Source organism: Lagopus muta, chromosome 19 (assembly GCF_023343835.1).
Source record: "Lagopus muta isolate bLagMut1 chromosome 19, bLagMut1 primary, whole genome shotgun sequence".
NCBI lineage: Eukaryota > Metazoa > Chordata > Aves > Galliformes > Phasianidae > Lagopus > Lagopus muta.
Window position 1 is genome coordinate 8,974,566 of NC_064451.1, and position 12,348 is coordinate 8,986,913.

A 12,348-nucleotide genomic window follows, 5' to 3' on the forward strand; every position below is an offset into this window, starting at 1 on the left:
AAAGAAGCTAAAAGCTAATCCAGTAGCAATGCAGGAAATGACTTTTCTCTATGCCATCCTGTGCATAACTGATTCTGTTACACATAACAAGACAGCTTCTGCTGTTGTTGTTGGTAACTGTAGTGACCTTTGAGGAGACTGGGATTTTACCTATTAATTTGCTACCGTTCTTTGGTAAACCAAGAGGGCCTTCTGACTTCTTAAAAAAAACTTCACATATGCTTAACTTGGTATCTGCGTAGTTCAGCCCTTTTGTATTTGAATGTTTTTGTCATGGACAAGAATTAATGATTAATACAGATTACTGAGCAATGCAGTCATATGATGAACCAAATTAGAGTAGGTGCAGAAAGGTGTACCTGCTGGGAAGAGATGTTGGAAAAGAAGGTAACATGAAATTAATTTTATGCATCCTTATTTGCAAGAAGTGTTTAGACTACCTGCTTATAATGGAAGCTGAAAATGGTGCATGCAGCCTTTGAGATGACTGCAGCCTCCTACACTAGCAGTGCTTGCTGACTAGTTTAAATGTGAATTTCCTTACAGATGAACTCTGTTGCAAATCAGAGAAATCATACTGAGCACACAGTGGTTTTATGGTCTTGTCACAGACTGTACTTCTGGCCTCTGGAAAGTGCAGGCTGGGACTGGTTACTCATTAAGTTTACAAAAGCTCATATCTCCTGTCTAGTAAATCTTTTGGGAATAGTTTCCTGGGCTCCCACCCTAATTGCTGCAGAGATTCCAGGCAGATTCCGTCATCCTTGTTTTCTGCCTGACTGGGAATCTGAGAATAAAAGGGTTCATGGCGGAATAATGAGAGTGCTGGACAGTGCAATGCTCAGCAACTCTCCCCAGCATCATATGAGAGAGGAAGGGGAGGGGTAAGCAATAGAGATGATGATGGGAATAGAAGGGGCTGCCTAAATCCCTGAACACCCTCCCTCCCCCATCAATACTGCATCTTAAAAGAAGACTTAATATCACCAGTCTTCTGGTGGGAGGAATTAGGGGGAGGTCAGGGCAGGGGCAGGCTTTTGTAAACCGAAGTCTCCTATAAATCCCTTTCAGGCCCTAAAGCCGGATGCCTCTACGTTCACATACAAAGGCTGGGGAACTGATGGGGTACTGGGTTGATAGAAAACCACTGACACAGATTAACAACTGGGTGTGTAGAAGATGCGTCAGAGCAAGGCAAATATAACCAGAAATGGGCTGGGGTAACCATGGCATGAATGTGAGAATGGTTAAGGTCAGCTGAGAAGTGATGCTATGGTGTGTGATCCTGGCAAATCCTTAGAATGGAGAACAGCACCTTACAGCCTTTCTCAAAAACAGCACTGCAGTGAAGGCAGAGAGCTGTGGGCAGTCAGAGCAGTGCGGGCTCCTGGCTGTTTGGTACCTGCCACTGTTACCTGTCGATGTGAGCTGTGGGGTTTCCCAGAGACTTCCTGTTGCTGGCTGACCCACAGTTATATACAGAACATAGCAAAAATGGTGAAGAGCTGTTTGTGCACTGGCATGTAAAAAGTAGGTTAAGTGCTAGTGCTGTGCTCTGATACCATCACTAGTGGACTAGCTCAGAGAAAAAACACAAAGAATCCTTAGAAGCAGCAGCTGAGACATTAAGCATCAGTCAGTATCTTAAAACATACCTCTGAGATGTGTGTGGTGATTGGCAGAAGAGCTTTTATTTTCCTAAGCTACTTAATGCTAACTATCAATATGTCTGTTTTCTCAACAGGAACTTCGTACTCTGAAAATAATAGCAGTTGTTCATCATCCCCATGTGAAAACGGTGGGAGCTGTAAGGATTTGGAAGTGGGGTACCAGTGCATCTGTCCCATGCACCCCATAGCCTACATGGGCATAAACTGTGAACTGCTCTATGATGCATGCACCAAACACGATTGCCCTGCCCATATGACTTGCAACAATACTCCAGGACTTCCAGAATATGAATGCATCTGTATGCCTGGCTTTACAGGTATTGATTGTAGCATTAATATTAATGAGTGCGAGAGCAACCCTTGTAAAGATCCTCGTTTTGAATGTGTAGATAGTGTAAGTGGATACGCCTGTAAATGCCAAACAGGACTGAACGAGGGCTGCCAAAGCTCTGTGTGCTCTAACCACACCTGCCTAAATAACGGGACGTGTGTCGAGGGTCCTGGGGACTCTGCCTGCATCTGCCAACCTGGCTTCACTGGGACCCACTGCAAAGACAACATTGATGAGTGCGCTTCCAACCCGTGCCAGAACGGAGCCATCTGCCGAGACAGGGTGAATGAGTATAGCTGTTTCTGTGTGCCTGGGTTCCAAGGATACAACTGCGAAATAGACATCAACGAGTGTGCATCCCGGCCCTGTAAAAACAATGGCACCTGCCTGAATGAGATGGATCGCTATCTGTGCAAGTGCATCCCCGGCTACACAGGTATCCTTCTGTGCTCGTACACTACAATGTTGGTTGGATTACATCTTGCTATTCATTTTGTTCCACAATGTGTCTCGCTGCTGACAAGTTTAGTAGTGTTAGTAGCTGCCATGAGAAGTTGTTGTTTTACAGCTGTGAGACTAAATGCCTAAACTCAGAGTGTCTGGTTCCATGCTGGAATAATTTAGTGTTTGTGGCTTCCAAGAGGCTGATTGAGGCTGAGGCTGATTTCCATGGATGGTATAGATGCTGAGAGGCGTTATCTAAGAATGAATGTGGGGGCACTATCTGAGGCCAGGAGCACTGGATATCATGTAGGTGTGATTAGCCTCACTATTAACAAAAGGAGGTACACAAGAAAAGAGATTTAGTATCAGGAGGAGTACAGTTAGTGTTTTCAAGTATAACTGTTTAGCTGGTTTGTAGTTCTTTGTCCTGTCTTGCAGGATTTGTCTGAGGGGAGTAATCTTTAGAATAAAGTGGCTTTCATTTAGACACTTCTTTTTCAGTTCTTTGTCTGGAGAATGTTTCTTGGCATATGACTTAAGTACCCCTTTTATGTGCATCTGTTCTATTGATGACTCAGAGTAATCTACACCTGTGAGTTATCTGTGAAGCAGGGAGTGGGAGGTTCTCCTCCTAGTCCTGCTATCAGAGTGGAATGCGGTTGTACTGTGCCCATTTCTGCCTGGTACCACTTAGCACATGAACTTTCTCAGCCTTCCTCAGTGTCACAGATTGAAGTGTTTCAAGAGTTAGGTTGCTGTGAAGGAATGCTGCTGATTACCAGTGGAATGCAACATCAGGAATGTGCCTGATGCTGAGTCACTCTGATAAAAACGAACAGAGACTTGGGAGGAAAAGAGCAGAATTTCTCTGTAGGCCTTAAGGTTGGCACTGATTTGGGGTATCAAACATAATTTTGCAAATCAGTTTCCTTTGACTCTTTTCTTGAATCGTCTATTAAGGATTATGGGATTCCCCTGATAAGGACGTGATAAAATAACCCAAGCAGCAGGAGGAGTTTGTACTCCAAGTTATTCTGATGTTGATATGAGCTTTATGTTCTGGTACTTCATCCCAACCTCAGAGGTTCTAGCACCGCTGGTTGCTGAGGCAGGTTGTTTCCTGGGGCTTTCATCTGGAATTTGGGTGAAGGGAGTTTTGCATGGGTATTGACAGGTTTGAATCAGCAGATTAGGGGGCCCACATTCCTGAGGATTAGGATGGCCACTCGAGTAGTCCTGAGCCTTTAACGAGAAGCAGAGCTTAGATGGATTGGCAGGTACACTGCAGTGACTAACACGTGGAGATGATGTCAGGTCATAGACAGTTTCAACTGGTGGAATGTAGTATGGCAAGATAGTTGCATAGGAGTTTTTAGTGAAAGCTGAGACTCTGGACCAAAAATGCCTGATTTCTTTTTGCTTTTGATTATTAATACGTAGAGCTAATGCCTAAATTTTAGTAACATTTCATAATACAGTGACTTACTAATATACAGTATCACTGTAATTAGCATTTTGCATTGCCTTAATGCCTTTTTTTCTAGGTATCTCAAAGCAAGTTACAAATATTATTTAAACAAATGGATCAATGTCTTGGGGAGCCAGGTAGTGATTACTTTTTCCTTTCCCAAAATGCAACTGCCTTTGATGTAGAACACTGGACCTGGTTAAGGCAAAACTCCCTTCACCATAGCAGCACAACGCTACTGAAGAGTACTGTGTCTAACTTAAACTGTAAGAGCTATATAATATATGAAAGTTTGAATAACCCTAACTAGCAGTGTGTCTCTTCTCTTCTCATCCCTGTCCTTCCACCCTGAACGGATTCCCAGTCAGAACAGCTCTTAGAGTTTTAAGGTGTGCATGTAAGTCAGATCAGCATGGTTTACACAGAAATTGAATGTCATTTGTGAAGTGCTGTCCAGCTGGTTGCTTCAGCAAACCCAAATGAGAGAAACTAAAGCTTTGTAAATTCTGGAAACTGCTTCTAGTTTTGTTATAAGACTAACATCCCGAAGCCTGAAGAAAACAATTCCGTTTTTCCGTAATAGTGAAAGGCCCTTAATCTCTAAGAATTGCACACTGTTCATAAGCTCTCAGTGTTTTTACAGCAAAATGAGGAAAGATCACTGTATTGGCCAGTTGGATGTGATAACATGGCTTTTGCAATTCCAGCTCAGAAATGCAAGCAGTGCAGACTTTGATGGATTTTTAACATGAATATTTCTCTCTTTTCTAACAAGGAATAAACTGTGAAGCTGAAATAGATGAATGTGATTCATACCCTTGTCAGAATGGGGCCTTGTGCAGCGATCACATTGGGTTCTACACCTGCACCTGTATGCCAGGTTACCAAGGAGTCCAGTGTGAGGTGGACATCAATGAATGTATAAGCCAGCCATGCCAGCACAATGGGACATGTCATGACCTCATTAACAGGTGAGAAATCAGTATTTGTGCAATTAGACACCAGTACTGATGTAAAATTCTTCTTTAGAAATCCATGGAGAGAATTGGATTTAGTGTTTTGTACATCCCAGTGGTAGTAACTGAAGGAGTGGTTAATGGCAGCATGTGAGAGGGGCTGTTCCAGTAGCAGAACTCCTCGGAGTCTTAAAAAGAGGTTCCTGTTTTTGCTTCTGTCTGACATATCAGATGCAAAGGGAAGTGATTTGCGGATCATGATCAGCGCAAGCAGCTGGTGAGAATGTACCTGTGTCAGTGTGCCTTTCACAGGCATACTGTAGGTTTAGAGATCGCTGAGGTTGATCTGCTCTCTCATTAGTGTGGCCTGTTTGCCCAGAAGGACCTGTCTTTTTCCTCTGCCCACAAATGCACATGAAGGCTAACTCCAGAAGCTGTTTGCTCTTTCTTCACATGAGCTCAACAATGAAATCAGGACCTTCTGCATCACTCTGTTTTGTTGCCCACAGTTACCAATGTGACTGCAGTGACACAGGCTTTGAAGGGGACCACTGTGAATTGGATATCCTGGAGTGTGCCTCTGAGCCCTGTCTGAACAATGCCACGTGTGTTGAAGGAATCAAGAACTACAGCTGTGCCTGCTGGACAGGTAAGTTTGAAATCTATTTCATATATCAGCCCCTAACCATACTGCAACAGAGAGCACGTGCTCAGTTGCCCTGTTGAAGCAGTAAGGATTTAACAACCATACAACATGGTCCAGTGTGAAGTTTTGTTATCCAAAACAATGAGGCCACCACTGCATCTCCCTTTACTGATCATCCAGGATTAGATGAATCTCTTCTTTGGGAAATGCACCCTGATCTTCAACTATAAAATTTCCTTTCTCTTCTTTTCTGCCTTTTCCCTGTGTGTGTTTTTCTATCACAAAGTAATGGTTTCTTGAAAATCGTTTATCTGGCTCCCTCCTTTGACGTGCTGGAGAAACTGGAGGACTCTGGGACTCCTTACTCAATGAGTTGCAATGTCTTTTGGTTCCTATTCTCATCCTCAAGATGAGAAGCCACAATATTTGGGTGACTAGTTTTAGTGCAGTTGTGTGTGATCCTTACGCAGATGTCTCTTGGCAGGTTACACAGGGCAGCGTTGTGAAGAGGATGTGAACGAGTGTGCGACAGATCCCTGTCACAACGGAGGTGTGTGCTTTGAGCGATCCAACCAGTCCTATTATGGCTCACAGCCTGACTTCCCCAATGATTTCAGCTACAGCCAAGCAGCTGGTTTCCTCTGTTGGTGTCAGCCAGGCTTTGCAGGTAGGCTTTGTGGTAGATGTTGCCTTCTTTCTGCTACAGATAGACTGTATTTGAGTAGATAGGAATGATGGGTGAAATGGGTGAAACACCACCCACCCCTTCCCCTGGTTTATATAAATATCTATAAAAGCATGGATTTAAGAGCTGGGGAAAATACTTGGAAGGAGAGGCTAACAATACTACTTTATTGTGGGGTTGCTTTTTGTGTTTTGTTTTTTTTAATAAGAAGATGAGAGTTTGGTCCACTGTTGTGCAGAAGTTCTGATTCTGCGCCAGTTCCCTTTCCTGACACAGGCAAATCATTAAGCTTTCCTTGCTTCATTTGGCATAATTGTTTCAATTATAAAATCTATTTGTCAGAGTGTTAAGAGAGACACGCACAGTTTACAGAATTCTTCTGCATTTTTAGAAGACAGTAAAGAATGGCAAAACATCATGAATGCAGTTTGTATCCTTCACTGATGCATGCATGCACTAACCTTGGCGATTTGTATTTTCACTTCAAAGGGGAGACCTGCTTTACTAACATTGATGAGTGCGAGTCCCAGCCATGTCAGAATGGCGGTCACTGCGTGGACCTTGTTGATGGCTTTCTTTGTCAGTGTTTACCAGGTTATTCAGGTAAGGTTGGTGAAAGTGGGTGGCTGGAATCAAGTCAGTCTGGCTAACTAATGCAGAGTTGCTGTGTTACTGTTTGGCTGCAGGACTGGATTCCAGTACTGAGTGTACCAGGCTTCTAGGAAGGACTGAGAGAAACTGTGGGGAGCTCAGTAGCTTTGAAGGGGGATTTCTGTCAGTGCTCAAAAAAACTACATGACTTTGATCAAGCAAGTTGATAGACCCTAAGCTAGAATTTGAAACAGACAGCTATATAGAAAAGTCTATAAAGAGCAGACTATCTAGGGATCTGCATCCTATAGTGAAAGCTCTCTGGGAGAACAGTGTTTTTTATATATGAGCTGTGAAAATGAACAAAAACCATTCAAATAAAACATAACAGAATACATTTTAAAAGGTGCATAATGCTTTGAATGTCACAAGCTACTGATTGTAGCAGATTGGATCGTCAGCACATAAAACATCTGTAAAACATCTCTCATCCCTAACACCCCTGGATGATAAAAGCCAGAGATTTTTGGCTGAAGGCAGTAATTTGCCATGTTAGGAGGTCAAAAGGTCTTTGTGATGTGAGCAAATGCAGCCTTCTCTGTTTACAAGGGAGCAGGCAGTTTAGATTCTTATACAAATGCCCTGCCTGACCCTATTGGGTCTCAGTTTTCTGGCTGAGAAACTAGGGGATAGTGAGTACACAGCTCTGTTGGGAGGGTGCACTGCTGACTGATGCTAACTCTTAAATCAGTTTAGAATATTGATGTATTTCTGCATCTTTAATTCTGTATGTACTCTGTTTTGAACAATCTGCACCAAAAAGTAGCTTGTAAGAAAGGCGGTCCCCAGCACAATCTAATATTCATGTATTTTTGAGGTGGATATAACCTTTCTGCAGTGTTCCTAGGCTGCCATCTCGTGGGAAAAAGAAAAACTTGAAGCCAGTATAAAACTGTCTTTTGATTTCTTGGAACAGCAGGTAGCAGCATTCCAGAGTCTTAGGTCTGTATTACGTGAGAAAGTTTTGTTTTCCCTCATAATGGTTGAGCAAAGTTGGAGCAAGTCTGCCCAACTTTTTCCTGGGAAGACTCATTATCACAGGTACTTTTACACCCAGAATCTCAAGTCAACTCCTAGTTAACACATTCTGTTCACTGGGCTGAATTCTTTGTATGACTTCATGGTGTAGCCAGTTTGCTTTGGATTCCTAATTCAGGCTAGGTAAAGAAAAAATTGCTTTTGTAGCTGTGGCCTTTGAAAATAGGCTCTTATTGAATTTTTTTTAATGGCACTTTTTCATTAGTTACAGTGCTGCACTCATGAACGAAGATATTGTCTAAAGAGATGGTTTAAGGTTTATCCTGCATCTCATAATTCCCACTCACATGCATGCCCTATTCTCTTTTCCTCCTTCATTGCCTCTGCACCCCTCACAGAGTTCAGAATTTCATTTTGCTCTGCCACACTGCAGATCTGTTTAATCCTTTCCAGTTCTTAGTGTGCTTATGGGTAGAAAAGCTGACAGGAACACAGGATGATGGGCAGAGTGCTAGAGTTCATTCTGTTGCATCAAATCTGGGTTCATTAGTACTTGAAGGGGATTAGAAGCAAGTTGCTCTTCTGGATATTGCTTTCGGTAAAGGACTTTGTTTCATCTGAGGTAGTTCTGACACATTAACACAGTGAAAGGCTGTGAGCAGTCTCTGAGATCAGTGAGTGCATGTGGAGGAGTGAAGCTGACAGGGAAATAACAGCAATTAATCTCCCCTCCTTTGTCAATTAATCCCAGTACAGTCATGCTGGGTAAACAGCTTATTACTTCATATTAGGATCACAGAACAACTTTGTGAAGCTTCCCATAATGTTTCTGCTCAAAACACATTTCTGTGGCAGCTTAGATCTACCATGAACTTGGGTTTAAGCTGCCTCCGCTGATTAAAGTGAACTTGCTACTCTGAAGAATGCTTTCTTGGGGCGGCAGGGGTTCTTTCAGTATTTTTTTTTTCTTCAGTCTGAGGAATTTAGGGGGGTGCTGGGATAACAATGTGAGTAAGGAGAAATTCGTTCTTTGCAAATTAACTGCCTCTGTGCTGTCTCAGGCTGTAGGGTTGCAGGGAGGTGAGCAGCTCTTCCCCTGAAAGTAGTAGTCAGAAAAGCAGTGCCTTTTTTCAAGGAGAACTACATAATAGGTCCTGAGAGTCAGTCCAGTGCACTAGTTTGTTCGTTAGCAGAGGATGTGACCTGAGAGGATATAAGAAGTGTAAATTGCATGGATACTAAATGAGGTAAGGAGGAGAATGAGTCTTGTGTAGTCTTGGAATTATGTCAACTGTGGTTAAGAGAAAAAGCATATTAGGAAAAGTCAATCTTTAGTAAAAAAGCCCATATGAATTATTTATTCATAGGAATGATTTCAATTCATCTTGTATACAGTGATCCATGGGTTAGGCCAGGACATTTAAAAAAAAAAAAAAAAAAAAGAGGACTGGTGCCTCTGTTTGGAATGAGAACTGACTTTTAACCTGCAAGTATGTAATGCAAGTGGAATTTGATTAATTTGTCCTTTGAAAAGTTTTGAATGACTTGAGCACTCCTACTCATATTTCTGCTCCTGCTGAAGTTGTCTTCAGAAAGTCTGGGGCACTGGTCAGCCTGAATGAGAGGGAAGAGCACTTCAATTGCAACCTTCCCTTGGCAGCAGAACCTTGTGATCATGGTTACGTTCTGAGGTTTTTAGCACGTGGCTTAGGAATTCTTGCACCTTCATGTGAAATCAGAATGTAATGTGGTGGTAAATTTGGGAAGGATTGTCTTGTCAGTAGTAACTGGAGTACTTACCAACCATTTCACTTTGTTCAGCCATAATATCTTTGTCATTTGTCCTTAAAGAAGTAGGACATCTTCCGCGCAGATGTAAATTTTTCCTTTGCAAGAGTGCTGGCCCAGATCAAATAGGTTGGATTTCTGGGTCAGGAGTCATTAAGTATTTGGGAGATGCTTCTTCCTTCTAACCACCCTTGTGATATAGGTTGGCACTTGGACAGATTTTTCTTCAGGTATTTCCTGATATCAGATTTGTTTTAGAGAGCTCACCTCCACAGAAGGAGCATTAGTGATTAAAGGCCTTGCTACCCCTTCAACAGAATCACATTTTAGTAATACACAGGAAGGGAGCAAGGGAGTACTTCATGAGACACGCACGCACCAATGCACACACCCCTAGCTCCCTTTCCATTCTACTTCACATCTGCCTTCTGAGTCGTAGCCTCGTGCGCAGTGAGACCTTTTGACTTTCTTGTCATCTGATGAAAATGCTGGAAGCACATGCACTTCTGGTTCCTGCTTTTGTACCCGTTGTGTTTGATCAAAAAATGTCCTCTGAAGCACTCCATGTAGGTATGGTGAGCAGGTGAGATGGCTATCTTCTGATGGCCTCTGCCAAGAGAGGTGACCTGAGGATGCCAGACGGCAGATTAGATCCTATGTGTTGATTTCTCACATAAAATGCTTATCAGCAGTGATGATTATTTTCAGTGATCATGGATTGATGTGCTGGTGAGCCACCACTTGCAGTACTGCCATGTACACTTTGTGCAAATGAAGTTTCTGTTTTTCTGAGCTCTTACGTTGGGGATGGCTGTCCCTGAAGATTGGAAATAATTTCTTACATTTTGGGGACACATTTACCAACAGAGTGAGAAAGTTGCTAATTGCTGTCTAAGAAATGAGTGAAATTTGGAAATCTGACCAAAGTTAACATTTTCTGCCATTTTTTCGGTTGTGAAGCTTCTGACATATTCAGTGTTGTTTTTTTATCCTAACCTCCCTCAAGAAGCTTTACAAACGATTGGGAGCAAATCATGACCAAATCTTTGTAACTTGCACGGTTGCCAGCGTGTAAGAATGGGGAATTAAAACCTCTAGAAAGTGAATCGTCTGATCATTTTCTGTTTCTTTAGAATCCTTCAAAGAGTATCACAAGCTGGTTTGGAAGATAGGTTTTATAAGTATTTTATCTCAAACATACGTGTACTACCTAGAATTTGCACGACTATATTTTCCCACCATCGTTGTCTGTCTCTGAGAACACTAGACATTCTAAGTGTATCCTTAAATTGATCCTGGGAAAAGAAGCAACTGCAGTTTCTAACAACATAATGAATTTGGAAAGGTGTAGAGGATCAGGATCTGTGCTGATTTATGCTACATGCTTTGAATTCAATATCTGTATTTCTAATCAGAGGCATACAGAGGCTCTGTACATGTGTGTAAATACATACCCACATGTGTATGTAAATAAAAATTAGATCTCCCTGAAAGGAACTAATGTTCTCCAGTCTTCACAGTCGTTATATTGTTGCAGTAGACAGCTGAATGAACACAAACCACTTGTCTGCATTTGAACAGGAACAGCATGGTCACCCTAGCTGCTATAGATAGCACTGAAAATCTGTGTGAGGACAGGACTATGCCTACACAACCTAGATGTGACTATCTGGAAGTTTTGATTTCAAACAGATACTCACCATATCCCTGGTACGTGGTGTGTTGACTGGTGTGTTTGGACTGAATTAGCTCAGATGAAAGTAAACAAACTGCAAGAGTTCTTGGAGTGCTTGCTTTTAATATCTTGAAGTCATACTGCTAATGCAGCTCCCATACTCTTATTTCTGAGAGTTTTTGTTTGCTGGGTAAGCTTCTCAGGCTTCCTCACACCATGGAAGTACAAGCCTTCCTCCAGAAACATTACCATTTGAAGGTAGCCACACTTCTTCTGAAACCAGATCATCAGAGAGAAGTGAAATTGCAACAGCTAATTTTGTAAGATTGCTAATGGAGAAAGAGAACTTTGATTCTGCAGTCCCATGGTTGAACTGGTGCAGCCAGCACAGAGCAGGCTGTTTCCTTCCATTCAGTTAGATCACATAAATGGGTTGTGGTAGTTAAAAATTGAGAACTTTCTTTGTGAATGCTGCACAGGGGAAATGGTTGTGTACATAAATGCACGGAGTGGGGCAGATGGAGGAAGGAGACTGTGTGAAGTGCTGGTCACAGTGCTGAATGTACAGCAGGGCTGGGGCTGTGCTCTGCATTTGGAACTCTCCTTATTCATATGCTTCAGTGGTGGAAATATGGTTTTTTGTCTTAGCCTGTTTCTTACAACAAATTTTTTTTACAACAAAATTGGGAAGAATCCGCATTTTGTTCTTATTTCATGGAACGTGGCACGTTCACCTGGGAGGTGGCAAGGGCGAGAGGCTGTCTCTTGACTTTCTGCTGCTGGAGTTAATGCTGTGGATACCACAGGGTATTACTGTAATGCACTGGGGGAGAGCACTGCAAGTACGCATTCTTCGTGTCAGCACTGACAGAGGCCAGCTGGGGAGGTTTAGAGCAGGGCTGGATTAGATCTCACTGCAGCGCAGGTCTCTGCTATATTGGTTAGTTCCATCTCCAATCCCTTTTTGTCTGACTGGCGTCAGGGAGCGCTTACACACATTCTGCCAGTTCATTTCAGCCTTTCTGCCCTTCCCCACCCCCACTCACCCCCACTTTT

At 42.6% G+C, this 12,348-nt stretch overlaps 1 protein-coding gene across 7 annotated transcripts in view; it reads left to right on the forward strand.

Moving 5' to 3' along the window:
• The window catches only part of CRB2 (crumbs cell polarity complex component 2), a 65,409-nt gene that overhangs the window by 34,428 nt on the left and 18,633 nt on the right, over nucleotides 1-12,348 (forward strand). For all 7 annotated transcript variants that reach the window (XR_007380645.1, XM_048966063.1, XM_048966064.1 and 4 more), the window contains 5 exons: nucleotides 1,745-2,437; nucleotides 4,689-4,884; nucleotides 5,379-5,518; nucleotides 6,000-6,182; nucleotides 6,690-6,803. Coding sequence is in view for 6 of the 7 variants with exons in the window: in XM_048966061.1 (XP_048822018.1) it covers nucleotides 1,745-2,437; nucleotides 4,689-4,884; nucleotides 5,379-5,518; nucleotides 6,000-6,182; nucleotides 6,690-6,803 (1,326 nt within the window). In the remaining variant the exon portion in view is untranslated. The remainder of the gene's footprint in view (nucleotides 1-1,744; nucleotides 2,438-4,688; nucleotides 4,885-5,378; nucleotides 5,519-5,999; nucleotides 6,183-6,689; nucleotides 6,804-12,348) is intronic.